Here is a 25,993-nt window from a genome sequence, read left to right as displayed (position 1 = left end):
TCTATCATGTCCCAGTCATCGCCCCTAACCCAAGGGCTCTGGACCTCAGGTTAAAAACATATCGATGCAACCACACTATTCCGTTGATCCCTTCAGGAAAACGTCAGCACTATTAGTTCTACAGCAGTTTATCTAACGTTGTCTTGCTGTGCATCCTATTAGGTCAGTGTTCTGCTGAACAGCTAAAGTCAATACATCAGTGCTCACTGCGAATGGCACACTGACCAACCGGTGCCAGACATGCCCAGGAAAAGTTCTTCCTCGAACACAAAAGGCGACCACCGACGCAGAGACGTTTACTCCAAGTCTAATGGCACAGGGAATGGAAAACAGAAAGCTGGTCCGGGTAGATTTCGTGGTACAGTTGCAACAAATGAAGGTGAGACCGTTGATGTCGATCTCCAGCAGCGATTTGCTGACTGTACTAATATAGAACGCGGAGAAAGACGCGCGTTTTCTATGAGGGACGAGGCATTGTATACAATGCGGCATCATAGCGTCCTTGGAGGAGAGGCTAATTCTTCGCCTTCGACGCGGTCGGCTGTTACATTTGTCAAATCTGCGGGGTTGCCAGGCAACAATAATGACGCCAAAAATGGACAGACTTTGAGTCAATGGGATTATCCGCAGTCCGAGGAGTCAGCAGAGGAGCTCTACAATGAGTTGTTGGACGAGGAAGACGAGCTCGTTGAGAATACGAGGCATTTGTCTATCCTTCCCATTGATAGAGCCAGTGATAACACTGCTGCCAGCGCATTCGAAATTGATCCGCAGTCCGCAAGCTTAGACCAGCAAGCCGAAGATGTCAGTGAGGTAGATGACATGACGAACGTGCCGGATGATATGCTATTTATGGCGGACGAAGTCAAGCAAGACGTAGACGTGCCGTTCAATGACGAGATCGTGTTTGCTCCTCGACATATTCGGCTTAGTGCGTCCGGTGTGCGACTTCCTCCTCGATCCTTGGATTTGACTACAGCTGCCCCATTTATCCCTATAATTGTGGATGAGACAGTGTATGCAGAGATTGCAGAAACGACGACGATAGCACGAAGGACGTCAGAAATTCCGACGACGTCCAGGAAGAAGAAGAAGAACAAGAACAAGAAAACGAAAACAAAAAAGGCACCGAATGCAGCATTTCCTTACAATGCGCTTGTCGATGACGATGACGAAGATCCGTTAAATGATTATATTCAGAATCTCTATGATGACGGTATTTTGGACGAGTTCCTTGGGAAGGATAATCCTGCTGACGACTCCGATGAGGACGAAGAGAAGATTAATATTGCTGGAGAGTACAGCAAGGGCGTAGTGCAGAAATCAGATCGTTTAAAGGTAAACGATAATGTTAATCTTTCAGAAGACAACGAATGTGAAGGAATCCAAATTGAGACTGAGGATAATGACCAAGAAACGAAGCGCGATGACGATGAAGGTGATGACGAAGATGACGATGAAGAAGAGGAAGATGTTGATATGGATCAGGACGATTATGATTATGACGATGATGATGACATCTTGGAGGCTGAGCGACAGTTCGCGGAGGCGGCAGTAATGGATTTCTTGCCTCGCAAGAAAAAGAAACAAATGCCAGAATTTGATATTTCAGACGAAGACCTTGGGCATCAGCTAGAATCTCAATGGCTAAAGGATAAAGCAGCGAAGAAGGAGAAGAAGAAAGAACGCGAACGACTGAGACGAGAAGGATTACTTGGGAAGAAGGCAAAGAAAGGCAAATTGGACCTCAACGCGAAGTATAGCCGTGGTATGCAGATATCTGATATTAAGCGTGAGATCGAAATATTCTTAAGAAATGAGGGACAAACGACGCTGTCGCTTCCTCCGATGGCTAAGAACTCAAGAAGAGCAGGTAAGATTTTGGGATATTGCTTAGTTAATTACGTCTAACAGCAACAGTTCACGTTCTTGCGACTGCCTATAATCTGTCATCCAAATCTATTGGTGGTGGCACGCAGAGATTTACAATTCTGTTCAAGAATTCAAGGTCGCATTTGGAAGCTGATTTCGGCACCTTGAGTATCGTGGAGGATAGATTGTATCTTCCTAGATTAGACAAGAAGGCGACCAAAGGTCCAGTGACTAAGGATTTTTCTAAGCGTGGTACAGGCACATTTAGACATAGAGATGGCGATGTTGTAGGGAGTAACGCGCCGGAGATTGATATCGAGAACAAAGGCAGACAGTTGTTGGAAAAAATGGGCTGGATATCTGGTTCCGGGCTTGGTGTTGCCGGAAATGTTGGCATGGCATCGCCTATTATGGCTAAAGTCAAGACATCTAAGGCCGGTTTGGGTTAATTCGCGTATTTCTTCCAATTATTTTACCAATTGTGATTGGAAAACTCTGCGAAGTGACTTTAGTGGCCTATTGTTATCATCCTAGACAGTTCAAGTCACCAACGATGCGGCTCAATTTGGGAGCCATTGCTTGGCGCGGATCACAGGATATAAAGACTGAACCCGGTTTATTCACGGTGAATTCCATTTATCCCAACTTTATGCATTGCAACCATATAACACATATACGTACATGTATAGACATGTACAATTCAACGAGTGGTGTAGGCATCGTTGTCAAAGGTGATCTGCAGTTGATCCTGCGGTGACGAGAAACTTGACGATTGGCGCGACATCCTTGCCTTCATGGAAGCGTTCTTGTATTCGATGGAGTCGAAAAGTCTCCTGGCAGTAGAAGAATGGAGCGTCCATTGGACGGCGATTGTGTTGGTTAAAACTTCACTACTGCCACATTCCTTGTCAGTAGCTATAGTTCTAGACAGTAACCGGAGTAGAGACGACGGTAAGCCGGCAAGCCCAGAGACAGTGGCGATCTTGCTGCGTCAGTCAGGTGCTGCGCCCTCCTCGAAAAAAAAAAAAGGAAAGCAGATTGAGAGCTGGCGCTAAACAAGACGTCGTCTTGCTTGTGGGTAATCTTAACGAAAACTTCTTGAGGTCCATGCCGACGTTCGCCCGATTTTCCCAATGGGCCCTCGGCGGGAGCGAAGAGTGCTTTAACTACTTTGGACTCTCCAGAGGCACCCTGGAAGATGATAATCTCGGATGTGTACTTGCACTTCAACTCCTCCGTGACGGACTTCGTTCGAGAACATTACCAGATTGGTCCGATCACGGAGGCTCGCTGGAAGTCCGCCGACGACTCATGGCAGCAGCGCGCAACTTTCATACGGCAACAAGGCATTGATCGTTGTCGATCTCTTCTCCATGATATAAGTTGACGGGCGGAGTGGAATAGTGCGGCTCTACACATTATCTTGTTGCACTGTAATTAACTTATGGCATGGCTATTCAAATTTAGCAATTGTCGCTGAACCTATATTACATCCGACAGTCGCTGTTTAAACAATATCCCTGTGCACCGTAGATTTTCAATTAACAATTTAATGCTTCCCGAGAACATATTTCAGCTCCTCATCTCCTTTGAAAGTACTTGACAGGGCCAAAATATCATCACTAATCTCGACAAAATCGTGTTGAGGAGCTGTCTAAACAATGCACTATCCGTATCCAGGCCGTAATGTCATATCTGTTGAAATTCTTCTTCGCCTGCAGACTTTGGCTTATCAAAATAATAAAATACCTAACTCCAGGGCAACTAGAAATTAGCCACCAAAGCTTTTACCTTTAAACCAATAAGTAATTTCAGTTATTTCACCATCCTGATACGCGTCGATAAGCGACATGTACAACAAATGTTATGTAATATATGAGTTTGTATGTAACCATGCCAAACCTTCGCCCCATCGTGCTCCAACGGTACGATGAACATAGCTGAACCCCTGATTACGCAATTCTTCAACTGCCACAAACAGTGTAATAGAGAAAGCAATAAAAATGAAATGCCGACCGCCAATTATTCCCGGCCTATTGAAGCTGGTAGCATTATCCGCATTAGTCTCATGCCTCCCAAGTCAAAGGACACAGTTAACTGAATCTCAGCTATCGTCACTTATCAAATCGCACCCTCCGTTTCCAGCGCTCAGTCCTGATTACTATACGACCACCACTAGCAATCTCAGTGCACAGAGCTCACCGGACGCTGCCGATGAACGAAGTAATGGCGACACCGTTGCGCTTCTCACACCAATGTTAATTCCTAGATCTCCAGGATCGGATAATGCGACGATCGTTCGAGATCATATCATGTCACATTTCGACGGACTTTCCAACTGGACCGCTCTCACCGATGCTTTTACGGCAACTGTGCCAGAATACGGTGGAGTTATGGGCGTTTTAAATTTTACAAATCTGATTTTTCGACTTACGCCACCAGGAAGCGACGATATACCAAGCCGGTATCTGACCCTAGTTGCGCACTACGATTCCAAGATCTCACCATTTGGATTTATTGGCGCGACTGACTCAGCCGTGCCTTGTGCAATATTGATGTACCTAGCCGAGTCACTGACTCCACACATCCTTGCGCGGTGGAAGTCCGACATTGATGCGGTGTCAGACGACACGGGATTGCAGATCATGTTTATGGACGGCGAGGAAGCTTTGGTTGAGTGGTCCGACATGGATTCGCTGTATGGTGCACGGCATTTGGCTAATTTATGGGAATCAGAAAAGAAATCGTCGCAATTTGGACGAATGTCGACGTTGCAGGACATTGATCTGTTTGTGCTGCTGGATCTGTTAGGCGCGGGATCTCCATCTGTTCCGTGCTTCTTCGAAATAACGTCATGGGCATGTCGTGAATTAGCGGAAACCGAAACAAGAGCCCGAAATGCTGGCCTTGCGAAGACGAAGGGACAAAAGCCATTTATACGGGCACATAACGTTATGAAGACTGTATTTATCGATGACGATCATATGCCTTTCCTCAGACGCGGCGTCCCCATTATGCATGTCATTCCTATTCCGTTCCCGAAGGTATGGCATACGATGAAAGATGACGGTGCACATCTTAGCTCAGAAGCAGTACATGACTGGGCCGTGTTTGTAACGGGATGGGTTGCAGGTTATCTCGGTCTGGGTGATTTTTTGTAAATGTTTCGTCCTTGTATGACTAATTTTAGAATGGTTATAGATTTGCATTAGTATGCATAGGAATCACTGATGGAAAATTATTGTATTTTTGTTGGAGTTAATTCTTATATAGTAGTTGATTTCAATTCTACCCTTAAAAAGCATGCCACAAGCTGCTGTTTGACCTGAGGGTTAGGTTTGCAGCACTTTTTCCGGCTGTAGCCCCTAACCCATATGCGGATTATCAAACTTTTTTCTAAGGCTACTACAAACATTTTCTGAGCAGCTGGACCACCGGTATTTTGAGATATTCACACCCGTCTGCAGCAACATTTCTCTTGTAGTCACCAGCATTGAATCTGTCTGACCGGTGCTTTTACATTAAACAAATTTGCTACAAATTTGAATTCGTGCTGAACTATGAGGATTAGAAGTATGTCAAGTTGCAGTTAAAGTTACTCCTAGCTAACGCTCGTAGAACCGACGAGCAAGCGCACGTCTACCAAGATGCGTGAGGGTATCAAGAAAAAAGCGGCCGCAACAAGGAAGAAGCAGAAGAAGCTCGCCAAGAAAGACATTACCTGGAAGAGTCGAGCGAAACAAAGCGGACGGATAGATCTGAAGCAGATTCCAAACAGTTTTCCATATAAGAATAAGATCATAGAAGAGTTAGCGAAGGAGAAAGAAGTTGCGAGGGAGGAACGTGAGAGACGGCGGCGGGAGGCAAAGGAGAAGGCTACAGTTGTAGGCCGGGAGGAGAATATTGAGGATGAGATGTTGTTGGATGAAGACGAGAGGGAGAATGAGGAGATTGAAGAAGGGGGCGAGATGAACGCGCTGTTGGAATACGCTCGGAGAGCGGCCAGGGGTTTCGAAGATGCGGAGGATGACGATGAGGAAATGACTGACGAGAACGGCGAGGACGAAGACGAAGACGAAGCTGAGTGGTCTGGATTCGCAGTCGGAGCTGGCGAGTCTTCGGGATCCGAGACCTCTCGCAAATCTTACGACAAGATCTTCAAGACAGTTGTTGATTCGTCCGATGTCGTACTCTACGTTCTCGATGCCCGCGACCCAGAAGGCACGCGGTCGCAGCGGATCGAGAAGGCTATCCTAAGTTCGCTTGATAAACGATTGATCTTTGTTCTCAACAAGATTGATCTCGTTCCCGCTCACATCCAAAAAGCATGGGAAGCCTATCTTAAAAACTTTTTCCCCACAATCAGCGTTCGAGCTTCTTCATCAGCTCCCAACGCCCAGCAACTCAACCGCAAGAGCGTCACGTTACAGAGCACTGCCACGACCCTACTGCATGCTCTCAAAGCCTACGCGAACAAGTCAGACTTGAAGCGTTCGATCGTCGTCGGCATCGTCGGATACCCCAACGTTGGCAAATCGTCCATCATCAACGCACTCACGTCCCGCCTCGGTGGGCGCCGAGAGGCCTGTCCCGTCGGCGCTGAAGCCGGTGTTACGACCTCACTCCGGGAAGTGAAGATCGACAACAAACTCAAGCTTCTCGATTCTCCCGGCATTGTTTTCCCATCCGAATCCATGTCACAGGAATCCTCCGTGGACGACGAGGCGCAATTACTTCTTCTAGGCGCACTTCCTCCTAAGCAAATGACGGATGCGATCCCGGCGGTGAGTTTACTTCTGCAGCGACTTGAATCCGTGCCAGAGCTCTTTGACTCAATGAAAATCGTGTACGATCTCCCAGCGCTGCTGCCACGCATTGACGCGAACACGGGCAAGCTCGACAAGACAACGGACTTTCTCGTGCATGTGGCGCGCAAACGGGGTCGAATTGGAAAGGGCGGCATCCCGAATTTACAGGCTGCGGCGATGGCGGTGGTGAATGATTGGCGAGATGGACGAATTCAGCGGTACAGTCTTCCGCCTATTGAGTTGCCGAAAACTGATATTGGTGGTGTCAATATTTTGAAGAATCGCGCAGGGAAGAATGTCGAGCAGAAGGAGATCGTGCGGGAATGGGCTCAAGAGTTTAGTTTGGACGGATTGTGGAGTCCGGGAGATCAGGTTGATGAGGAGATTCTTGAGTAGTAAAGGCAAGGATGGGAAATAAAAGTTTTGTATGGTCTTCATGTATGGTTTGATTGAAATGCATTGAAATTGGGAACTCGGTTCGAGTTGCAAATGTAGTGTACAATGTTACTACTAAAAGTTGAGAATAATATAAAACACATGTAAAAGTACAGACTGTCCGACGCAACGTTCGTGTGAACCCGGCACACCCCGTGCGGCGTATCGCCGGATTTTTTCTGCTTGTCAGAATACGCACGTTTATAATCAACAATGCGTCTCCAGCCGAGTCCGCTGCACCTACTTAAGCGGTTGCGCATATCCTATAGAGTAATTCAATACGGGCGGTCGTACTCGCATAATCCGTCAGCAGGAATCGCGCAGACGGCGCGCCGGGATGAAATAGCGAAATTAAAGGAGCGCTGTAAGTGCTCCTCCGGCTTTCTTTGATTTTCTCAGTAGCTAATTCGTTTGTTGCCTGACAATAGTCGACTTTCCCAAAGCAACGCACACAATATGGCAGTTATACCGGGATGCGAGATTTCAAATGCAACTGCAACAAGGTCCGGCACCCAAAGTAGTGTTACACGGCTGGATTGACTCCCCGCCTCGGAAAGTGTCACGGACAAGGGCGTTTGCCAATTTGCGGGATGTCCAATTCTTGTATCGTACCGCTGAGCAAATAGAGAACGAGAAGCATCAGGCGTCGGATGAGGACGTTGCTACGATTCAGTTGTTTGAGGATTTGACTGCAAGGTCGGCGGATATTGACTCTCCAGGTGGTGCGTTATTGCGCCGGATGAAACAGGAGACATGCGTCTGTGTGGAGGGATATGTGTGCAGTGCAAAGGGAAATGTTCCATGGCGACTGGAAATTGTGGTGGACCGAATCACAACGATGAATCAAGCCGAGGATCTGGTTTCGCAGATGCGAGGCGCGAAAGATTGGGATCCGAAATATCGGTATCTCCAACTTCGCTCGTTTCGGTTGCAGCGAGCACTGGCCATGAGAAGTAAAGTCGCGACTTTGATACGGAATGTGTTTGAAGGCCACGGGTTTACCGAAGTCGAAACACCGTTGCTATTCCGCTCAACGCCGGAAGGAGCGCGGGAGTTTTTAGTGCCCTCCAGGACGGAGGCAGGAAAGATGTACGCATTGCCTCAGAGTCCTCAGCAATACAAGCAATTGCTGATGGCGTCTGGCGTGCACCGATATTACCAGTTTGCGAAGTGTTTCCGGGACGAGGATTTGCGAAAGGATAGGCAGCCCGAGTTTACCCAGGTAGATCTGGAGATGTCCTTTGTGAAGGCATCAGATGTGCAAGACATCGTGGAATCGATTTTGGTGCGTTTGTGGAAGGAGATCAAGGGCGTTGAATTGCGGCATCCATTTAAGCGACTCCGGTACATTGAGGCTATGAGCCGGTACGGCATTGACAAGCCTGACTTGAGAAGCAATATGGAGGTATATACTTGTTTGAAGCTGCCAGTGTGCATATACTAATAACGTAGATTTACGATCTCAGCGAGTTTGCCACTTCGACGGCAAATCCGGACTATCCAGTATTTGAAATTCTTGTGTTCCGCCCCGAGAACTCGAAGTTCCCAGCAGCAGTATCCGCCCCAGACGGCAGTCCGACATTGCGCACCCCACTGTCTCACAGGATCAGACTGTCGAAGGAAGAACCGTCCAAATGGCTGGACCGATGCGTCGCAAAGTTTGATTTGAAATTGGTGTCTGATCTAGAAGCTACTGCCAGCGAGATTATGAAGAAATTTGACATCAGGGATGGCGACGTTGTCTATTGTTGCACACGACAACAAATGCCGTTTGAGAATCCGACTCCGTTGGGACGACAGCGCTTGCAGATCATGCAGGAGACGATGAACTTCTCGGAGAAGGATCTTGCGCCATTGTGGGTCATCGACTTCCCACTGTTCACGCCGACCGAGACGGGCCGAGTTGTGAACGGATGTGTCGAATTTGATTACAGCAGAGTCGTGGCGACCCACCACCCGTTCACGATGCCGAGCATTGATTCGCTGCCGGAGGTGTTGGATGCCGTGGAGGAGGAGTCGTCATGGGTTGATGTGCGGACGATATTTGGGCAACACTATGATATAGTTGTGAATGGGGTTGAAGTAGGAGGGGGCAGCACACGTATTCATGACTCTTCGCTTCAGCGGCTCGTGTTGTCGCGCATCCTGAAAGTCCCCGGGATCCGCACGCATGTCGAGGCTGGCGAGATAGAGCCGGATAACCCGTTCGCGCATCTGCTGAACGCGCTGACGATGGCGTGCCCACCGCACGCAGGGCTCGCACTGGGATTTGACCGATTGTGCGCGATGTTGAACGGCTCGGACTCTATTCGGGATGTAATTGCGTTCCCGAAGACACAGACAGGCGCGGATCCGCTGGTGGGTAGTCCAAGCCGGGTTACTGACTCGCAGCTGGGCGTTTATCATGTTCAGCTGAAGAAGTGATATATTGATGTACATAGATTGTAAATAGACGATATTAGTAGTGAGTACGCGACACGTCTCTTTTGTAAAGCTCGCACCACTATCATTGTCCTATTATAGGGCGTGCAATCGTTGGGAAAGTGGCTAATGGGCCTGTCAGCTGGTCACCCATTCATTGGTCGGACTACTTATTCTGGTGTGTCTGCCGGATAATCAATGGACCGGCATAATTTGGGTCCCATCACGACTCAACAGTTACTGCACATTGCAGACTGGCCGCACATGTTAGCACGGCGCCAGTACTGCTCAGTGGCATGGTATAATAATAATCAAGACAGCAATTGGATTGGCATATACGAAATGTTCATGACCGTGTTGCATTGAGCTTTGAATTGGACATCATATCAAAATAAAAGTCTAGGAAAATGTTGAGCTGACTTGTGTACAATCTATAATGCCTGTGCACACTTACGTAAAATCGAATGCAGCGTATGTGTCTTATCACTGCTCATATGCGTCGCAAGCGCACCTGCCGTGTGAGCACTATCTATCGTTTGAATGCTTCGGCGTCGTTGCAATAAATCCTGCGTTCACCTCTGCTCGCCTTTCTACTTCTCCCCCCCACCCTCTTTACTCTTTGCCCCCTCCCCCTTTAACCACTCTGCGTCCTTCACGGTACAGCCAACATGCTTTTCAATAACGAGGCCTCGTCCACCATTGAGTGGCTCTCGCGTCTTGATGCCACCAACGCGCCAGCCCGTAACTACCGCCGCACCGGCATTATCGGCACCATTGGTACGCTTATTGCTACTCAGCCTCATGGAGCCATAACTGACACTCCGCAGGTCCCAAAACTAATAGTCCTGAGAAGATGAATTTACTCCGATCCGGTAAGCTTAATTCTTGCTTGTTTTATTGCCGTTTCTGTGTCGAGTGGCGCGCTCGATTTTGTGGTTGCCCCGACGACGCTTGCTGGTTCCCATCGATCAATTTTTTTGCGTGGCTTCGGCGGCCCCCAATCAACGGTCAGATGTTTCCACGCGTCTCATACGCTGCAACACAGGTTGGCCACAGAGCCTTTTTTTTTCTCTCCAGACCACAACTATTTTATATACTGCGCAAATTCTATTACTAGATTGTACTTTATTCACCATAAGCTAATCATGACCAGCTGGTCTCAATGTCGTACGGATGAACTTCTCCCATGGCTCACACTCGTATCACCAGAGCGTCATCGACAATGCTCGCGAGGCTGAGCGCATTCAACCTGGTCGACCTCTCGCCATCGCGCTGGACACGAAGGGCCCCGAGATCCGCACCGGTAGCACGGTTGGCGATACTGATATCCCCATCTTCGCTGGCGAAGAGATGATCATCACGACCAACGAGGAGTATATGGACAAGTGCGACAGCAAAATCATGTATCTCGACTACAAGAACATCACCAAAGTCATCTCCCCCGGCCGTATTATCTTTGTTGACGACGGTGTTCTATCTTTCAAGGTCCTCGAGATCGTCGATGATAGCAACCTCAAGGTGGTGTGTCTCAACGATGGCAAGATCTCCTCACGCAAAGGCGTCAACCTTCCACAAACTGACGTTGATCTCCCTCCTCTTTCTGAGAAGGACAAGGCGGATTTGCGGTTTGGCGTCAAGAACAAGGTCCACATGGTCTTTGCTTCTTTCATCCGCCAGGGCTCCGATATTACTGCCATCCGTGAGGTGCTGGGTGAGGAGGGCAAGCAAATCCAGATCATTGCCAAGATCGAGAACCAGCAAGGTCTCAACAACTTCGATGACATTCTCAAGGAGACTGATGGTGTCATGGTTGCCCGTGGTGATCTCGGTATTGAGATTCCTGCGAGCGAGGTCTTTATTGCTCAGAAGATGATGATCGCGAAATGCAACCTTGCGGGCAAGCCTGTCATTTGCGCGACTCAGATGCTCGACAGCATGACCTACAACCCCCGTCCTACCCGTGCTGAGGTGTCCGATGTCGGTAATGCCGTTTTGGATGGTGCTGACTGCGTCATGTTATCTGGCGAGACCGCGAAGGGCAATTACCCCGTCGAGGCCGTCGCAATGATGCACGAAACTTGTCTACTCGCTGAGATGGCCATCTGCTACCCGCCTCTCTTCAACGACCTCCGATATCTCACCCCGCGCCCGACCGACACTGTCGAGACCATTGCTGTGGCTGCTGTGTCCGCCTCGTTCGAGCAGCAGGCCAAGGCTATCATAGTCCTCTCCACTTCCGGTACTACTGCGCGTCTTTGTTCCAAGTACCGCCCGACATGTCCCATTCTCATGGTCACGCGTAACCCTGTCGCCGCGCGATATTCGCACTTGTATCGTGGTGTCTACCCATTCCTCTATGATGTACCGAAGAAGTCGGACTCGGGAAAGTGGTCCGAAGACGTCGAGGAGCGCCTTAAGTGGGGTATGGACCAGGCTGTCGAGCTCGGCATTCTCGGCCGCGGCGAAGTCGTTATTGCTATCCAGGGATGGACGGGAGGTCTTGGCCACACCAACACCCTCCGTGTTCTGGAGTGCGTCTAGACGGTCAAGGCGGTGCGAGATAGCTCTGCAATTGGGTCATAGTCGGTAATCATATATAGCGTCGATCGCTAGGATGACTAGTTGTGCCCGGTTGTTGAGGTGTTTATATGCTTATAGATTTTGTGGTTTATGATGTGTACAGCGATTTCTTACCGCGTGGCGGTATGTATTCGCAGGATTTTGTGCTGTTTCTTGGATATTACGTGAATCGAGTAAACACCTCGCACTACTGGTAGTGCGAGGTGCTTCATGGACGATCTAAACATACAACTATTTCTCGTTGAGCCTTGTAGATGAAAACCAAGGTTACGTGCCGGTGACCTTATATCCTGCCTACTCTCAGGACTCAGGTAACAATCATCACCCATGCACATCGTCCACTCTCCTTGATAGTAGCTAGTCTTTGTAATCAAGTGTACAGCATTGATTTTGATGTGTTGGGAGTGTGGGATGAAGATATAATAAGTTATAAAATGATCGGCAACCTAGCGGATCAACCATGCGAAGGAATCACTAACTAGACCATCCTATTTATTTTTCGAAATAGCAACCCAGAGCGAAGATATATTACATTATTAGAATAAAAACTATTATTTATCCAGTTTACGTGTACGGTAGTATTTGGTCGTCATGGTGTGCCAATACGCTATCCACGGTAATAATGCGTATTAAATAGCGTTTGCTACTGCGATAACGGCATATCGTGGTAGTGTTCAGTGTCGTCCAATCCTGATCTTAAGTAGATAAAACAAAATAACTGTATCGTCGGAAGTAGATCATATGTCGACGATAAGTTTTTAGCTTCCTATCTTAGGGCATTTAAATTTTCAGTTCAGTGATTGTGCCACTAACCGTCAAATGGTTTCGGTCTTTTCGTGACGACTTCACTGGAAAGTATATCTACAGTTAATTAACAAGGAAAGAACGACAAAACCTGTCCATTATTCGAGTCCAGTTGACAGCTGCAATGTAAAATACAGTCGTATCCATTTGACCGTGACGGCCGTTTCCATAATTGAAGAGATGGTGCAGTTGGCCATAGCTCGTAGTGCGGTCGACCGCAGCCACGCTGTCAGCCTAAATTCCCTCTTGCCTTCCTCCTGGACACCACGTGTATCTAGTAGCAAGTAGGATAGAGGTGGAGAGACAAGGTCATAACATCCATGCTTGTTAGTGCCAAACGTTGAGTCAATAAATACCTCTGTCATTTTCGTACGATCGAGTTTAAGGCTACCGCTGAAACACGGAGTACTAAATGCCAATGAACTCCGGGCTCTTGAAGTCCTTAAATTAATCGATAGCTTTCCTGTCCTTCCAACAGCAGCTGTGCAGATCTGAAGTCAGCGGCGTATCTTGCCGAGTCCTTTCTAGTACCAATCCAATAGAAATGGAGCTACAAATGGTTTGAACTGAAGGGTAGGTGAGTGGGTTACAAGTGATAGAGTAAAAAGGTAAGAAACGCAGCAATGGAAGGTGGCTGAGTGTTTTTGTATAATTTGTGCTTTTGTTTCTGTTTACGCTATCGATGGGCAGCGCGTTATATCGAGCAGCCTTCACCGGAGTGGAGATTAAGCCGGCGATTGGTCTTCTCTCTGCTAGCATTGGACGACGAACAAGGGAAACTGTATCGAACTATAGAGTTATTACGTGCACTTCGTGAAAGATAGTTACAGCTGATTGCCGTCATGTTGAAGCCCAACATTTAGCTTCGCAGTATACTTCGAAACTATGGTGGCTGTAATAACATTTGTTCTGATAAACTAATACTAATAGACATTCGTATACTTCCACATCCAAATTTTGCTTAGAATCTATCAATTGATCTTCTCAATGATGCAGGCGGAACCATATGCACATACTTCAGCAAACCTGCCTTCCATTTCTCCGCTCTCGAATCTCATGGCAATAATAGCGTTTCCTCCTTTCGCCAAGCACTCGCCAACCATCCTGTCGACGGCTGCATTCCGGCTGTCATATAACATTTTCGTAAAGATTCCCACCTCGCCGCCAATCAACGATTTGAAGCCGGCCCCAATGTCGGCTATGCATTCCGAGAGCGGACGGTGAGCCCGTAGACAGTGCTGATTACACGTACGACTCGATAACCTGGGATATCGTTCATTGTACTGACGAGAACACCCCGTGTATCTCCAAATGAGTGGAGATCGAGATCGGCGACAACATCTTTCGTGCTTTTCTCGGGATTCCGTGGCATTCTCAGGGAAAGAGTATATAGGATGCGGTAGAGCAGTGGCGAGATGATATACACGCTAAAGACTCAGTAACTAATTCACAGTACCTCTGGTCAGCTTCACGAGTTCACATAAAGGTGCGTATGTGCAAGACACTTCTTGGTCGCTACCAGTCGCACCGCGACTTATATTTACTGCGACGACTTTTGTGTGCCTACATGTACCACCTGCTAAAATTTTAGGGCTGGACACGAATATTCGTACGAATAAAAAGTCGATTAAGAGGTAAGTTACCTAAGTCGTGAGAGTATGAAGGAAATAAGGTCGCCCGCCGGGACTGACCGTGCAAGCCGCACAAGGATTTTGATATGCAAGCCATGACTAGCGGCCGAGTGCGGCATAGTTTGACCTTTGACGCAACTATCAATGTCGATGTCAGTCTCAGTTGCCACAATCGACCGGGAGACAGTTACAGCTCTGTTCTCGTCCTTTGGTGCTGCGCTGGACGCGCACCACGACGCGAGGGATCGCGTTATAAAAGCTTCGCGAGATATCACTGCCGCTAGCAAGAAAATGTTGGAATTCATGACTACGGTATGAACTCTGAAATTCCATGACTAACGTTGTGTGGAAACAGTATATTTGCACTTCAACGGGTGAAGTATGCCGATGCTGAAATCCAACGTGATGATGTGAACAAGGCGGGGATCAAGCTAGAATCCAAAATCGCTAGCGATATTTGTGGACTGGAGCGGACGATAAAAGATGCATTTGGCGCTGTCAAGGACGATTTCCAAGGTGCAGGTGCATGGCGGTAAGTAATCTAAGGTCTTCACTCCTTTGAAGGAGTAGTGCTGACTTCTTGTAGATATCAGCGACAAATATCGGGGGCTATACAGGAATATGTAAGAACGTTCGCTGTCTGGGATGCTGGGATATGGTATTAATGTGTGCCGGCTAGATCGAGGCATTGTTGTTTCGAGAATACCTGATGGAACGATGGATCCTTTCGCATGAAGAGGTGCAGAAATTAATTGGACATGAATTTTTGGTCACTTACTCAGACTATATCCTAGGTATGCTCGATTTTCCAATGCATCATCAAATACTAACTGCCTAAGGTCTTCTTGACACAACTGGCGAACTCATGCGGTTCGCAATTACAAATCTATATGAAGTTACCGCGTCGGGTGTAGTCGAAGTGTCGACCATCGCAAAGCAGATATGTCAGCTCCTACGGACGTTGAGGATAGGATTTTCGGGCTTGCGAGTGAACAGTTCTTCACATTCGTCATCCGCAGAGTTTGTGAAAAAATTGAATACGTTGTACAACTCGGTCGACAAGGTCGAGAGAGCCGTATACTCGCTGATTGTCAGAGGGAGTGAATTGCCGGAAGGCTGGATCCCAGGCGACGATGATAATGCAAGGATATAGTGCAGTATTCTACAATACATACAAGATTATAACACCGCTAACTCCTCTTCCTTCTGTTCTAACATGATATTGAATTCTCGTAATCGTCCCAAGATTCCGGCGTGGCCGCAAACTAAGGGCACCACTTTCTGTAGCTCTGCAATAATTCCTATGCGCGGTTCAGAATGCCCGTCACCAGGAGCATCCTCCTCCGCTCCAATGGCAGGTATATCTGCCCCCCGAGATTTCACGCCAGAGACAGCATCCAATACTTCCTTGACCAAGTTCTCCGCTTTTGCCTCCATGCTCCCTTTCATGTGTGCTGCTCGAATACTGACAACTTCATCCGCAATATCTCGTCGTTCTTTTCGAAGAGCTAACAACTGATCTCTCAATTCCATTACATTTCGCCTCGCCTTTCTTGTGGCGCGGGCTAATACTCCTTGCGCATTGACGGCGTCGCACATTTCCGAAAACCGAATCTCAAGCTCTTCAGCGTACGCTTCCAGAACTTTGCGTCGAAATATTTTCGACTGTGTATTCACCGACGACGAAATCTGTTCCGAAATAACCTGCGATACGACATCTACGTCAGACAGTACTGGCACACCGCGACTGCCGCCTGTTGATGGAAGTCTATGTGTCATGATGCGCACGTATTGCGTGTCATCTATGCCAGCCACAGCGTCGGCATCGGTAGTCTGTTTCTTCCTTTTCGCAGCGCCGGCTGATGTTGGACGTGATGCTTTCCGCTTTGTCGAATGTGCAGATTTGGACTGACCGGGCTTGGTTGCTTCGTATACTGGATCTGTGTCCGAGTCGTAAGCGGCATACACTTCGCGGTCTTTTGGACTATTCTCGTGAACTGTATCCTCTTTTGTTATGTCTTCTTCCTCTGTGGCCCTAAATGAAGGGTCTTTCCGAGTTGCTTCTGACAACGACTTGCCCTTCTGATTAGCAATTTCTTCGTCCTCCAGCTCCTGTTCGTACTCGTGCTCAATCATTTCGTCTTCACGCTCAAAGTCTAACTGTGGTGGAGAAGTCCCAGTGTTCCCCCTCGGGGTTGTCTTCGGCTGTCTTGATTTGTTACTCTTTCCACCTGTACTATCAGGCATCCTCCTCAGAGGCATAGATCGCTTCGCATACTGTGGCGTCCGTGCAAAAACTGTAACTTGCCCACTACTCCGCACCGCCGAAGCATCTGCCGAGACAGAAGTACTTGCTACCTGTACCGCGGCTGGATCGGTCTTCCTATCCGACGCTGTCCCTCTCGATCCCGGGGTCTTGCTCCGTCGTGCACTCTGTAGCGATTTCTTCCTATTGCCGGACTTGGGCGTGCGTACTCTAGGCACTGAAATCGCGAATGACGAAGTTGAAATATTACGCGTCCTACTGAATCAGTGTCATGCAATTCCTGTGGTAAACATCTATAATAACGACCATACCCTGCGCCACGAACACGAGATGCTATTCGCGCTACACGATCTGTTGGTGCGGACATATTGTCGTGAAGGTCGAATGTTGAGACCGGTAAGTGGACAAATATTCGATGGTTGGAGTCGGGATCTGTGAGGTGTGTGTTGACTATCATGTGCAGATACCGAGAGTAGTGCGGGTTAGGTGAAACTACACCTTGTGGTCGGGTTTTTTTTAAAACAATAAAAAGAAATATACTGACAGTCTCGGCGAAAATACAAAACTGTACATTATTCTAGCTTCCGTATATCCCAACTTGATATCTCTTAAGGATTTGCTGCTTAACATGGGATTAGCGGCTTATTTTCCGTCGTTAGCTCGACAGAGCAAGCCAGTCCTCAAATCAAGCGAACCCGACTACAAGGAAGTTATCCAGGATCCAGAATTGATTGCCTTTTATGCAGCCAACACGCCTTCGCTCCGCCGGAAAGCTGTTCTCGAGTCTTCAGTCACTATCGGACTGACCAAGGAGATGGCCGAACGATTAGTATCGCTTCGAAATTTCAGGTTGCATCCAATATCGCGCGAGGAGCGGCGGAAATACATGCACAGGGCTGCTGACGCGAACTGCGAGGAGTTCCAGCATGTGATTGATGAGTGTTTGGATTTGCCTGTTAATTGGAGAGACGGACGCATGCCGGAGGATATTAAGCGGCAGGAAAACGTGTGTAGTTTGGCAAAGGAGCGGTACAACACGTGTCTCAAGACTCAAGTGGTAAGCCGTTAGTTATAATGTAGCGGCCCCTTGACATATCTGACGTTCAATTTGTAGAAATTGCTGTATGGACTGGGATATAAAATGTCTGGCGGCAATAGTACGCTGGACACAGAGATTAGACGCCAGGCCAATGCGATTTATAAAAGTTACTACGGCACACCGCATCATCCACGAGAGCCGACGCAAGGCGAGGTCGCCAAGATCGATTCCGGCTGCAGAATAGTTGATACTTCGGACATTCGGGTAAACTATGATGATGTGTAACTTCAACTAGCCAATGTATTTTTCCAACAAGACAACGCCTAACTCCATAAAATATGGTGACATATAGTTAAAATATGCGCTACTCCCTATGTTGCAACGACACCACTGTGGCGTACTTTTTCATGCTCTATAAAACATCCAAGTCCCATAAACGCCTCAAACAATACTTGCTCATACACACTCTTAACTCCAAATCCAGCTGCCTTTGCATGCGGACTATTCTCGATATTATCCAAGAATGGATCGTAGTAATGATCCCTCACGGTGTAGAAATCATTTGTGTACTCCTCTCGTTCAAGAGGATCATATGGCAAATCGTCGCGAGTATCCGGCGTCGCTAACTTAGTGTTGATCATCAACAATGCAGCATCTTCAAACGACACTGTCGGCGTATCTCTGCCACTGCGTCTAGCAGATGATTTCTTGAGTTGCATTGTTTTCTGTGCTGCCGCGACCGCCTTCCGAACAGCGTTTTCCGCTTCGCCTTCTTTCGCATTCGCCAGTTCTTTAATAACTTTCCTCTCAACTTCACGCTTCAGTTCTTGCGCAGTCAATGACTCCTCCAATGCTATTGTCCGCTGTTGTCGCCGCCGCTCTTCACTCAAATTCCGCAGATGTTCTGCGATTTCTGCTTCCTGAGTTTGTAGGCTCGCATTGGCGGCGATTGCCTGCGCATTCGCTGCCTCGTATGCTTCTAGCCTCGCCTCTGTGGCTTCCACATCAACCTTATTAACCAGATTGAAAATTGCCATCTCAACTTCCTCCAAATAATCATTATAATCCTTTAATGACGCAAACTCCTCTCGTCGCCGATTGAACACCTTTGCCACTCGCTTCCGCACATCCACTTCCCGTTCAACTGCCACATCAGAAAACACCTGCCGCTTGAACCTGTTCTTGCGCAACGTCTTGCCACAATTCGGATAGGGGCATGGAGCCGGTCCCTGCGAGTATATTCTGTCAACACATGACTCGCACATTTTGTGGTAGCATTCCGTGTTGATCAGGAATCGCATTGAAGGATTCATGTACGTGTCCAGCTTGCAGATTGGACAAACCTCTAGCTATCAGTCAGCTTCCACAGTAAGCCATAGATCAAAGTGCCATTAGTACTCACCATCCTCAACTCGTGAAACTCCATCCATTGCTATCAGTTATGCGAGAAATTGGCTACTGGTAACGTAGTCAATTGATTTAAAGTCCGATGACTAATGCTGATCTACTATGAAGCCAGAGTGTGGACGTTGGGACATCCAAGCCCTAACCCAGTATTTCTTGACACCAGTTCAAGCATATATTTACGAACCAGAAGGTAATCCGACTCTGCTGCGCTAGTCGATACCAACGGATACTTAGCGTATAGGAATGGCAACTCAGACGCCGTCCGAAGCGGAGTCGTCGACGACATCTGGAATCTTCTCTCCATATGCGGCACAGTTGCAGTCATCTATCGCAGCACTTCGGAAAGGAGTCGAACAGATCGAAGCTGATGAACGGAACTATGTTGCTCTGCAGGACACATTAGAGACGTGTAATCGGGCACTGACACGTGAGACCATTGTGCGGATTGGACCTAGAGCCTTGGTGAAAGCGCAGGTGGTGCACACGAACGAGATTTATACAGCTGTGGGTGATGGATACATTATTGAGCATTCGGCGTACCATGCGTCACAAATGGCAGGTAGACGAGTGGAATGTATGGATTGATTGTCTGTACATAAGGCTATTCTAATGGGGTGTTTTTTTTCAGATTTGCGCGAATCAATTGCCAAGGGCGAGGCTCAGATTGCCAATCTGGAGCGCAAGCTGATGGCTTTGGAAGTTATTGGTAAACCGGATCAGTTGATCGTCGATGATGAATCCGGGTTGCCAATGATGGAAATTCGCGAGGAATTAGACGAAGGTGGTAATATTATTGGTGAGCTATACCTGTAGTCTTCTGTGCTAGGCCAGCTGACGAATCGTTCGGCAGAATCCAGCGTCAAACCTCAGACGACAACCGGGCTGGAGCAATTTGCGGAGGAGAAACTAAACGCAATCATGAAGCAATTTGAACCTGGCCCGTCAACGCCCAGCCTAGGAAGTATAAGTCAGACATCGCCGATAGGGAGAAATGATCGTATTGAAGATATTTCGGATCTCGAGACTCAGCCACCCTCTGTCATTGTACCCTCACGAGCTTCCCAGGAGAAGATTCTGCCGCAGCCAAAATCTATTTTGAAGACGGCGAAGAAAGATTCAGACGATCCACCGGTCGAAGAGCTAAAAGAAGCTCTATCCGCGAAGCAATCAGCCGCGTCGTCCCTATCGGAATCATCTCTTCACATAATAGACTCTATTCCTACAAGCACAGTGCCAATGCCTTCTCAACCAACATTTACTGAGCAAACACAGTCGTCATCATCGTCCTTGAACCCTCGTCGCCAAGTAAAGCCCTCTGGTATATCCAGTGACCTTTTCGAGATCGAACGAATAGCCCAAGAAATTGACCTACAACAGGAGGAGGACGCCGAAGATATCCTGGATCTTGAAATTACAGACGGGCAGTTATCATGGACGTTAGCTGGAAACGATGATGATGACGACGATCACTCCGAATCATTCGATGACGACGACAATGATGACGATGAGGAAGATGAAGATCAGTACGGTAGGACCAGAGGTACGTTTTTTCCGTACTTGCCACGTGGACTCGATACACCTGTACTTTACGGCTCCTTATCGCCGCCTGCGACAAAGGATGCAAATGGAAATGTCTCCGAATGCATTCGGCCTACACCTACCCTTGAACCACAACCTACTACGTTTTCCGAAACGAGCCTTGAGTGTGAATTTCCCAATGGAAATACCGGGAGCAAGCAGGTCAGATTTTCTGGGAAAGTCGCAGTGCAGCACTTCCAGTCGAAGCTGCCGAGCGCGTTGGTGTCAACGTCATCGGGCCTGTCGTCTCGTAGCGATCACGGCAAAATTGCGTCAGAAGAGCTTAAGCCTGAGCATGATGATGAGCCAAAACCAAAGAAAGTTTCACGGTTTAAATTAAACAGGCAAAATGTTTCCGGTGTTGAAAATGCAGTACAAGCCATGAAGCAATCTCGTGGATCAACTGAAGTGCATAGCGATATTTTTGAAAGACAAATACTGGATCGTAGACCGGTCCGACCTAATTCAGCCAAACATCAGTCTTCCATAAGTAGTAGGGCGGGATCGACCAACAGCACAATCGAGAAGGACCGTCCGATTCCAGAGCCAGACAAGTTCAACGGAAATGCACCGTTTGATGTCATAAAGGAACGCGAGCCACCACCTCCAATTCCATCAATTAAGCCGGGGTCCCGGCAACGTCCACCACAGCCAAGTCGCAGAGCAGGCAACAAATCGAACCCTTTCATCATCGGGCGACCGATTCCTAAAAATCGATCAGGCAACGCCACATCGTCACAATTATCGGAGCTAGTTGATATCGAGGCCCTTATACGGGAAAACATTAGTCCCAATCACGCTGTTCCATCGCATATGCAATTGGAGGATGAGTTGAAGGCAGAGGTAGATGAAGGCTCCAAATTACCTTTATTATCGGAGACAATCGTCGAGAGACCGTTTGACCAAAGCACACCGTCAGACGGGAGGAAAAAACAATCACTGTTCAAGAAAGGGCGAACAACGAATACGGACGCAAGGCCGCCATCAACAACAATGCAACCACAACCGGTCTCTACCAAAATCATGCCGGAACACACAACTGATGATGTCGAAGACGATATCGACGACGATATGACGCTCGATCCGGAAATACACAGACAAGAGATCGCCGTCGCTTACCATCACATGCGACAGAAACTGATTGACAAACAAGGTGGATATTCACTCAAAGTCTCAGAAATGGATTTCGTGCCATTGGATGAAAATGGCGAAGTAGCAAAAATAAGCCGATTTAAAAATGCAAGGTTATCAGGTCGTGCACGTTCGAACTAAAATGAAGAATGAAAGTGTAATAGAAAGAGTTTGTACGATAATCATAAAGTCATGATCACTGTTGATTGCCGGGATCTGCTGTTCCTTGAGAAATGTCGGAACTTTGAGCATTATTGCGACCTTTCGTGATTTTATCAAAATCGCGATTTCCAATGGTCTGAAATATGTGAAGCCATTGCCCTCTGTCTTGATAGAAGTTTATTGGCATAGCTTAAGTTCCAAGAAAGATATGAGCTGCAATCTAGCCTGCCACCCTGTCGACCGATTTCCGACGGAATTCGACGTCTTAATTTTCCAACGGTGGCTTGCTCGTTTCACAGCTTACAAGTCAATCATGCTTGGGACCCTTTAATATTACCGAAGTTAAATTACACAAAAATGATATAGTAATGCAAATGACGAACAACCTGATTACTTGACCATCTTCCAACCTCTCAATAAATTCTCACTCCGCAGACTTCAAAAAAGTATTCATCAACTATTTAGAGCCAGAGTTGCCTTCCAAAACCAAGAGCTCGCCCCTATAAACTAATTGACGTGTATATATGAATTAATTATCGCGTGAGGCAACTTGTTTCTAACCTGGTGTTAAAATATTTCCTTCGTCTATCTCCGCACACTTATGCAGACATCTCCCCTCCCAACCATGGACGCGGTCCCATTCCAGTGGATTCTAGCACATCATAGAGGGCATAGATCTGATCTGCCTTAGTTTCCAACTCCTCAATAATTTCCTTCAGTCTGGTGACGAGAGCTTTCCGCTTGCGCTTGCTTACCGCTGGATCCAGATGCTCGTATTTGTCAACATGAGATTGATATTGACTAAGTCCAACATTTGTTAATTCTCTGGCTACGAATTTAACCGGTAATATGGGAAATGTTAACTTACAACTTCAGATGCCTGAACTCATCTTCCAACTGACTCAACACTGTAGTAACTGCATTCTCTGGACGCATAGATGGGCGAATTGTATTCTCCTCCTCCCAGTGCTCTCGATGTTCTGGCTGATCCTGAGGAGCCGTTGCTGTTGCATACTGCCACAATGGCTGTTCCTTGTTATTGAGCTGGTACTTCCTGTATCGCCTCCGCGAGCACACAGTACAGAGAGCTGGATCGTGTTGAGAAATACTATCCATAGCTTTCCGCATATTGACATTGGGCCGCGGTATGTCGTCAACATAGACAGTACGCGCCTGAACCTCTGGCTTAGCATTGCGGCTTCTCGCTTCGCCAGTTGAATGCCTCTTTCCTTTAGTTTGATGCTTGCGATGTGGTCGAGAGACCTGCATCCTCAGTTAGTTCGCTGAACGACCGAAATTTGTCATCACGGTGAAAATTATACCTGTTCGGTGACAGAGGAGGCATCGCTATAAGCACTTTCTACATCGCTCACATCGTCTGCATAAGACACATCACTTGAGCTCAAGTCGTCGTCGTCCACATCTTCAGATTCACTCTCTTCAATTCGTTCCTTGTTGGGCTTATGCCGAGAAGACGAAGTGCTCCGCAGTTTGGATGATTGCACTTTGGACGGTTTCTTTCGTGTGACTCGGGTCGACTTATTTCGAGCAATTGACTCTCTCCTCGTTGTAGTCTTTGATACAGGTTCCAGGCCAACCGTCTATTCAGGTTAATTAAAATGCCAAATTTCAAATTTATGGGGCATTACCTCATCATTAGTTTCCACAGGTACGCCAAAGTCTTCTTCGTCTACATCATAAGTATTCAAGGCCTTAGATTTCTTCAAATTCCTGGCCTCTCTTAGTAGTCGTTGCTTGGTGGAGAGCTTCTCAATTTTCGCGTCATTGGTTTGAGTTCCTCGTCTCAGCTGAGACTTCAGATTATTGTTCACCTCCTTTAACCTGTCAATTTCTTCCAGAGCTTCAGCTAATGACTTGACGGTCTCATTGCGTTCATCCTCTACCCGTCGGTGTCGCATGTTTTGAAGAGACAATTCACGTTCTAGAGATTCAATGCGAAGTTTTAAAATTGACTGTTTCTCGTGCCAACTCTGTCGTTCCTTCTCTAATGCTTTCTGTATCTTCTGCTTATCGGCCGGTGTAATACTGCCGACAGTTTCACGTCGCCGCTGCTCCAACTGCTGCTCTAAGTACTTGGCTTTTGAGGTGGCAAGCTCATGTTGCTTTCGGGCCTGTCGCAGCTCTGATTCTAAGCTCATAACTGCTGTTCTGTATGACGCGTTTTTTGTCTCTAACTTCTGTATACGTTCTTGCATTGTACGCAAGGCGCTTAAAATAGCTATATTGAAATCGTTAGCTAGCTATTCGATTCTGACAGATCAAAGGTGACGTATACCTTGATCATCATCGGAAATAGGAATAGACCCAATATTTTTGTGCTTGAACTTTCCAAAGCTCATTTTGGTGTCACCGTTAGATATCAGAGAGGATATCCCAGTAATATCTGGTAGCCTGATGCTCGGATCATCTCCCGACTCGTGTGCTGACGCCACCGTCTCGTAATCCTGGCGTGCTGAGGCGAGCTTTTTGTCGTTCTCTTCGGTATTCATCCCCAGTGACATTAAAAGGTCCTGAGTATTCTTGAACGAAGTTGGAATTTTTGCTGCAGATATTCTTTTGTTTCCAAATCGACTTTCGGCGGGACTCCGAGGTCGATTCAAGTCGGACAGAGAACGCTCAGTGATAACCTCGAGCGAAGTGGCGCGCTTTGGCGTAGACTGGGAATATGCGCGGCGAGTAGTTTGCTGCTTAGGTTGTACAGGTGAAAACGATGTTGTGGATATATGTCGATGCATTTCACTGGGACTGGTTCTTTGAGACGTCTTCCGCGCGGTTGTCGAAAATAATGGCTCCTACAGAAGTCTCATGTCAGAAACAGTAGAATAGCTTCTCATACTCAAACTTCAGTACTTCCGGCGATCCGGTTGGTAGACCACGTCCCAACTCAATACTTTCAACAATAGAGGAAGACGTCGTTGACACCGCACCATCTAACTCATTTAGCGCGGCATCTAGTTCATCACCCGCGGCACTGATTCCCTCATCTAGGTCCTGGTCACGTAGCAATAGGGACGACATTCCGCCCATAAACTGCTCGTCAGATGAGCTTTCCCCATCATCATTATTATGTCCAAAATTCATGCCGGATTGTTCCAATTCACGCGATAGACTTTTTTCTAGTGACGCGCGGTCCCGTTCAGCAGAGTTGCTCTCAATTGAAAACATGCTTAAACTTGACGACATACTGGGCATTCCATTAAAGCACTAAAATTAATGTAATTAGAACAGAAAAACGAAAGAGACGCCAACTCAGACTCCAAACAAGGAAAATGTCGGATTCATAGCTTCAGGGCAGTTGCTCACCTAATGGAATAAAACCAAAGTAAGCGAAAGTCTACGCCGTTAGTAGTGCCCTTAGTAAGCGCAGAATTAGAGAGCGGTGTTGGTGGTTCTATATAATGATGCGTTGCGCAAGTTGGGTGGGTGTAAGGGGCTGTCAGGAGGCACGATTCCAGGAATTTGCGTTGGCGTTGGCGTTGTTGATGTGGCTTGTGGTTTCCATAACAACGGGAACGCGCGACCGATTACTTGTTTACAGATCATTTATTACTTTTGGTAGCACATTACATTGACCAAGTTTGCCAATTTATCAGTTATAGCTTGTTTGTCCACTCGGATATATTCTGTCAATAAGGATTAAGGAACGCCTTCCTACATTCCTAATTGCCAATTCGTAACTTAGTAGTATTCTTGTCATTGCCTTGACCCGGACGCAAAAACGAGCGACTTGTCCACATTTCATCACTGGAGATCTCAAACCAAAAAAAACAAGCGGATTCATTATCATCACTTTTGTCTCGGTCGATTTAATCCGGAGCTGGTGTGAATGAACGCATGA

General features: G+C 47.4%; 13 protein-coding genes across 13 annotated transcripts; 9 read left to right on the top strand and 4 right to left on the bottom strand.

The window, feature by feature from the left end:
• Nucleotides 1-240: 240 nt before the first annotated feature.
• Nucleotides 241-2,321, top strand: V1513DRAFT_460482 (uncharacterized protein; the record flags this gene model as incomplete). Its single annotated transcript, XM_066899833.1, has 3 exons — nt 241-379; nt 434-1,873; nt 1,921-2,321. 3 exons carry the CDS (start codon nt 241-243, stop codon nt 2,319-2,321), a joined length of 1,980 nt encoding a protein of 659 aa, XP_066751365.1.
• Nucleotides 2,322-3,840: 1,519 nt separating this feature from the next.
• On the top strand, nt 3,841-5,163 carry V1513DRAFT_451866 (peptidase family M28-domain-containing protein). The gene has a single exon (XM_066899037.1). The coding sequence runs from the start codon at nt 3,876-3,878 to the stop codon at nt 5,031-5,033; it is 1,158 nt and encodes a 385-aa protein (XP_066751364.1). The 5' UTR covers nt 3,841-3,875; the 3' UTR covers nt 5,034-5,163.
• Nucleotides 5,164-5,262: 99 nt separating this feature from the next.
• V1513DRAFT_405014 (P-loop containing nucleoside triphosphate hydrolase protein) lies at nt 5,263-7,230 on the top strand. Its single transcript, XM_066895598.1, has 2 exons — nt 5,263-5,445; nt 5,491-7,230. Exons 1-2 carry the CDS (start codon nt 5,433-5,435, stop codon nt 7,074-7,076), a joined length of 1,599 nt encoding a protein of 532 aa, XP_066751363.1. The 5' UTR covers nt 5,263-5,432; the 3' UTR covers nt 7,077-7,230.
• Nucleotides 7,231-7,258: 28 nt separating this feature from the next.
• Nucleotides 7,259-9,991, top strand: V1513DRAFT_451861 (tRNA synthetases class II-domain-containing protein). Its single transcript, XM_066899036.1, has 3 exons — nt 7,259-7,479; nt 7,544-8,520; nt 8,568-9,991. Exons 1-3 carry the CDS (start codon nt 7,329-7,331, stop codon nt 9,537-9,539), a joined length of 2,100 nt encoding a protein of 699 aa, XP_066751362.1. The 5' UTR covers nt 7,259-7,328; the 3' UTR covers nt 9,540-9,991.
• A 213-nt stretch (nt 9,992-10,204) lies between these two features.
• On the top strand, nt 10,205-12,077 carry V1513DRAFT_384479 (pyruvate kinase; the record flags this gene model as incomplete). The annotated part of the gene is made up of 3 exons (XM_066895169.1): nt 10,205-10,313; nt 10,364-10,408; nt 10,690-12,077. 3 exons carry the CDS (start codon nt 10,205-10,207, stop codon nt 12,075-12,077), a joined length of 1,542 nt encoding a protein of 513 aa, XP_066751361.1.
• An 823-nt stretch (nt 12,078-12,900) lies between these two features.
• Nucleotides 12,901-13,391, bottom strand: V1513DRAFT_451857 (uncharacterized protein). The gene has a single exon (XM_066899035.1). The coding sequence runs from the start codon at nt 13,283-13,285 to the stop codon at nt 13,019-13,021; it is 267 nt and encodes an 88-aa protein (XP_066751360.1). The 5' UTR covers nt 13,286-13,391; the 3' UTR covers nt 12,901-13,018.
• A 1,278-nt stretch (nt 13,392-14,669) lies between these two features.
• V1513DRAFT_451852 (Translin) lies at nt 14,670-15,745 on the top strand. Its single transcript, XM_066899034.1, has 5 exons — nt 14,670-14,844; nt 14,907-15,083; nt 15,138-15,174; nt 15,231-15,345; nt 15,391-15,745. The coding sequence occupies exons 1-5, from the start codon at nt 14,696-14,698 to the stop codon at nt 15,702-15,704; spliced, it is 792 nt and encodes a 263-aa protein (XP_066751359.1). The 5' UTR covers nt 14,670-14,695; the 3' UTR covers nt 15,705-15,745.
• On the bottom strand, nt 15,731-17,184 carry V1513DRAFT_433636 (uncharacterized protein; the record flags this gene model as incomplete). Its single annotated transcript, XM_066896446.1, has 2 exons — nt 15,731-17,072; nt 17,129-17,184. The coding sequence occupies 2 exons, from the start codon at nt 17,182-17,184 to the stop codon at nt 15,731-15,733; spliced, it is 1,398 nt and encodes a 465-aa protein (XP_066751358.1).
• A 164-nt stretch (nt 17,185-17,348) lies between these two features.
• Nucleotides 17,349-18,180, top strand: V1513DRAFT_451845 (uncharacterized protein). The gene is made up of 2 exons (XM_066899033.1): nt 17,349-17,874; nt 17,932-18,180. Exons 1-2 carry the CDS (start codon nt 17,446-17,448, stop codon nt 18,139-18,141), a joined length of 639 nt encoding a protein of 212 aa, XP_066751357.1. The 5' UTR covers nt 17,349-17,445; the 3' UTR covers nt 18,142-18,180.
• V1513DRAFT_451844 (CDK-activating kinase assembly factor MAT1-domain-containing protein) lies at nt 18,132-19,340 on the bottom strand. Its single transcript, XM_066899032.1, has 2 exons — nt 19,259-19,340; nt 18,132-19,201 (listed from the first exon to the last, which is right to left on the bottom strand). The coding sequence occupies exons 1-2, from the start codon at nt 19,284-19,286 to the stop codon at nt 18,228-18,230; spliced, it is 1,002 nt and encodes a 333-aa protein (XP_066751356.1). The 5' UTR covers nt 19,287-19,340; the 3' UTR covers nt 18,132-18,227.
• Nucleotides 19,341-19,460: 120 nt separating this feature from the next.
• Nucleotides 19,461-22,531, top strand: V1513DRAFT_451842 (uncharacterized protein). Its single transcript, XM_066899031.1, has 2 exons — nt 19,461-20,059; nt 20,114-22,531. Exons 1-2 carry the CDS (start codon nt 19,873-19,875, stop codon nt 22,111-22,113), a joined length of 2,187 nt encoding a protein of 728 aa, XP_066751354.1. The 5' UTR covers nt 19,461-19,872; the 3' UTR covers nt 22,114-22,531.
• Nucleotides 19,507-19,848, top strand: V1513DRAFT_384456 (uncharacterized protein; the record flags this gene model as incomplete). Its single annotated transcript, XM_066895168.1, has 1 exon — nt 19,507-19,848. One exon carries the CDS (start codon nt 19,507-19,509, stop codon nt 19,846-19,848), a length of 342 nt encoding a protein of 113 aa, XP_066751355.1.
• On the bottom strand, nt 22,293-25,639 carry V1513DRAFT_451839 (centrosome microtubule-binding domain of Cep57-domain-containing protein). The gene is made up of 6 exons (XM_066899030.1): nt 25,006-25,639; nt 24,431-24,947; nt 23,784-24,373; nt 23,457-23,735; nt 23,003-23,397; nt 22,293-22,935 (listed from the first exon to the last, which is right to left on the bottom strand). The coding sequence occupies exons 1-6, from the start codon at nt 25,345-25,347 to the stop codon at nt 22,734-22,736; spliced, it is 2,325 nt and encodes a 774-aa protein (XP_066751353.1). The 5' UTR covers nt 25,348-25,639; the 3' UTR covers nt 22,293-22,733.
• Between the last annotated feature and the right edge of the window lie 354 nt (nt 25,640-25,993).

This window comes from Lipomyces chichibuensis (genome assembly GCF_038497645.1).
Source record: "Lipomyces chichibuensis strain CBS 12929 unplaced genomic scaffold V1513scaffold_43, whole genome shotgun sequence".
Classification (NCBI taxonomy): domain Eukaryota; kingdom Fungi; phylum Ascomycota; class Lipomycetes; order Lipomycetales; family Lipomycetaceae; genus Lipomyces; species Lipomyces chichibuensis.
This window is presented reverse-complemented; position numbering and strand designations above follow the sequence as displayed.

Coding starts and splice junctions, on each gene's coding strand:
- V1513DRAFT_451845 (XM_066899033.1), top strand. CDS start 17,446: ATGGGATTAGCGGCTTATTTTCCGTCGTTAGCTCGACAGAGCAAGCCA. Junction 17,875..17,931: donor CGTGTCTCAAGACTCAAGTG/GTAAGCCGTTAG, acceptor TTCAATTTGTAG/AAATTGCTGTATGGACTGGG.
- V1513DRAFT_451857 (XM_066899035.1), bottom strand. CDS start 13,285: ATGACAGAGGTATTTATTGACTCAACGTTTGGCACTAACAAGCATGGA.
- V1513DRAFT_451866 (XM_066899037.1), top strand. CDS start 3,876: ATGAAATGCCGACCGCCAATTATTCCCGGCCTATTGAAGCTGGTAGCA.
- V1513DRAFT_451839 (XM_066899030.1), bottom strand. CDS start 25,347: ATGCCCAGTATGTCGTCAAGTTTAAGCATGTTTTCAATTGAGAGCAAC. Junction 24,374..24,430: donor TATTTCCGATGATGATCAAG/GTATACGTCACC, acceptor ATTTCAATATAG/CTATTTTAAGCGCCTTGCGT. Junction 22,936..23,002: donor GAGTTCAGGCATCTGAAGTT/GTAAGTTAACAT, acceptor TGTTGGACTTAG/TCAATATCAATCTCATGTTG.
- V1513DRAFT_451861 (XM_066899036.1), top strand. CDS start 7,329: ATGCGTCTCCAGCCGAGTCCGCTGCACCTACTTAAGCGGTTGCGCATA. Junction 7,480..7,543: donor AGCGAAATTAAAGGAGCGCT/GTAAGTGCTCCT, acceptor GCCTGACAATAG/TCGACTTTCCCAAAGCAACG. Junction 8,521..8,567: donor ACTTGAGAAGCAATATGGAG/GTATATACTTGT, acceptor CTAATAACGTAG/ATTTACGATCTCAGCGAGTT.
- V1513DRAFT_451844 (XM_066899032.1), bottom strand. CDS start 19,286: ATGGATGGAGTTTCACGAGTTGAGGATG. Junction 19,202..19,258: donor AGTTTCACGAGTTGAGGATG/GTGAGTACTAAT, acceptor ACTGATAGCTAG/AGGTTTGTCCAATCTGCAAG.
- V1513DRAFT_451842 (XM_066899031.1), top strand. CDS start 19,873: ATGGGGTGTTTTTTTTCAGATTTGCGCGAATCAATTGCCAAGGGCGAG. Junction 20,060..20,113: donor CGAAGGTGGTAATATTATTG/GTGAGCTATACC, acceptor ATCGTTCGGCAG/AATCCAGCGTCAAACCTCAG.
- V1513DRAFT_451852 (XM_066899034.1), top strand. CDS start 14,696: ATGTCGATGTCAGTCTCAGTTGCCACAATCGACCGGGAGACAGTTACA. Junction 14,845..14,906: donor ACTGCCGCTAGCAAGAAAAT/GTTGGAATTCAT, acceptor GTGTGGAAACAG/TATATTTGCACTTCAACGGG. Junction 15,346..15,390: donor TTACTCAGACTATATCCTAG/GTATGCTCGATT, acceptor TAACTGCCTAAG/GTCTTCTTGACACAACTGGC.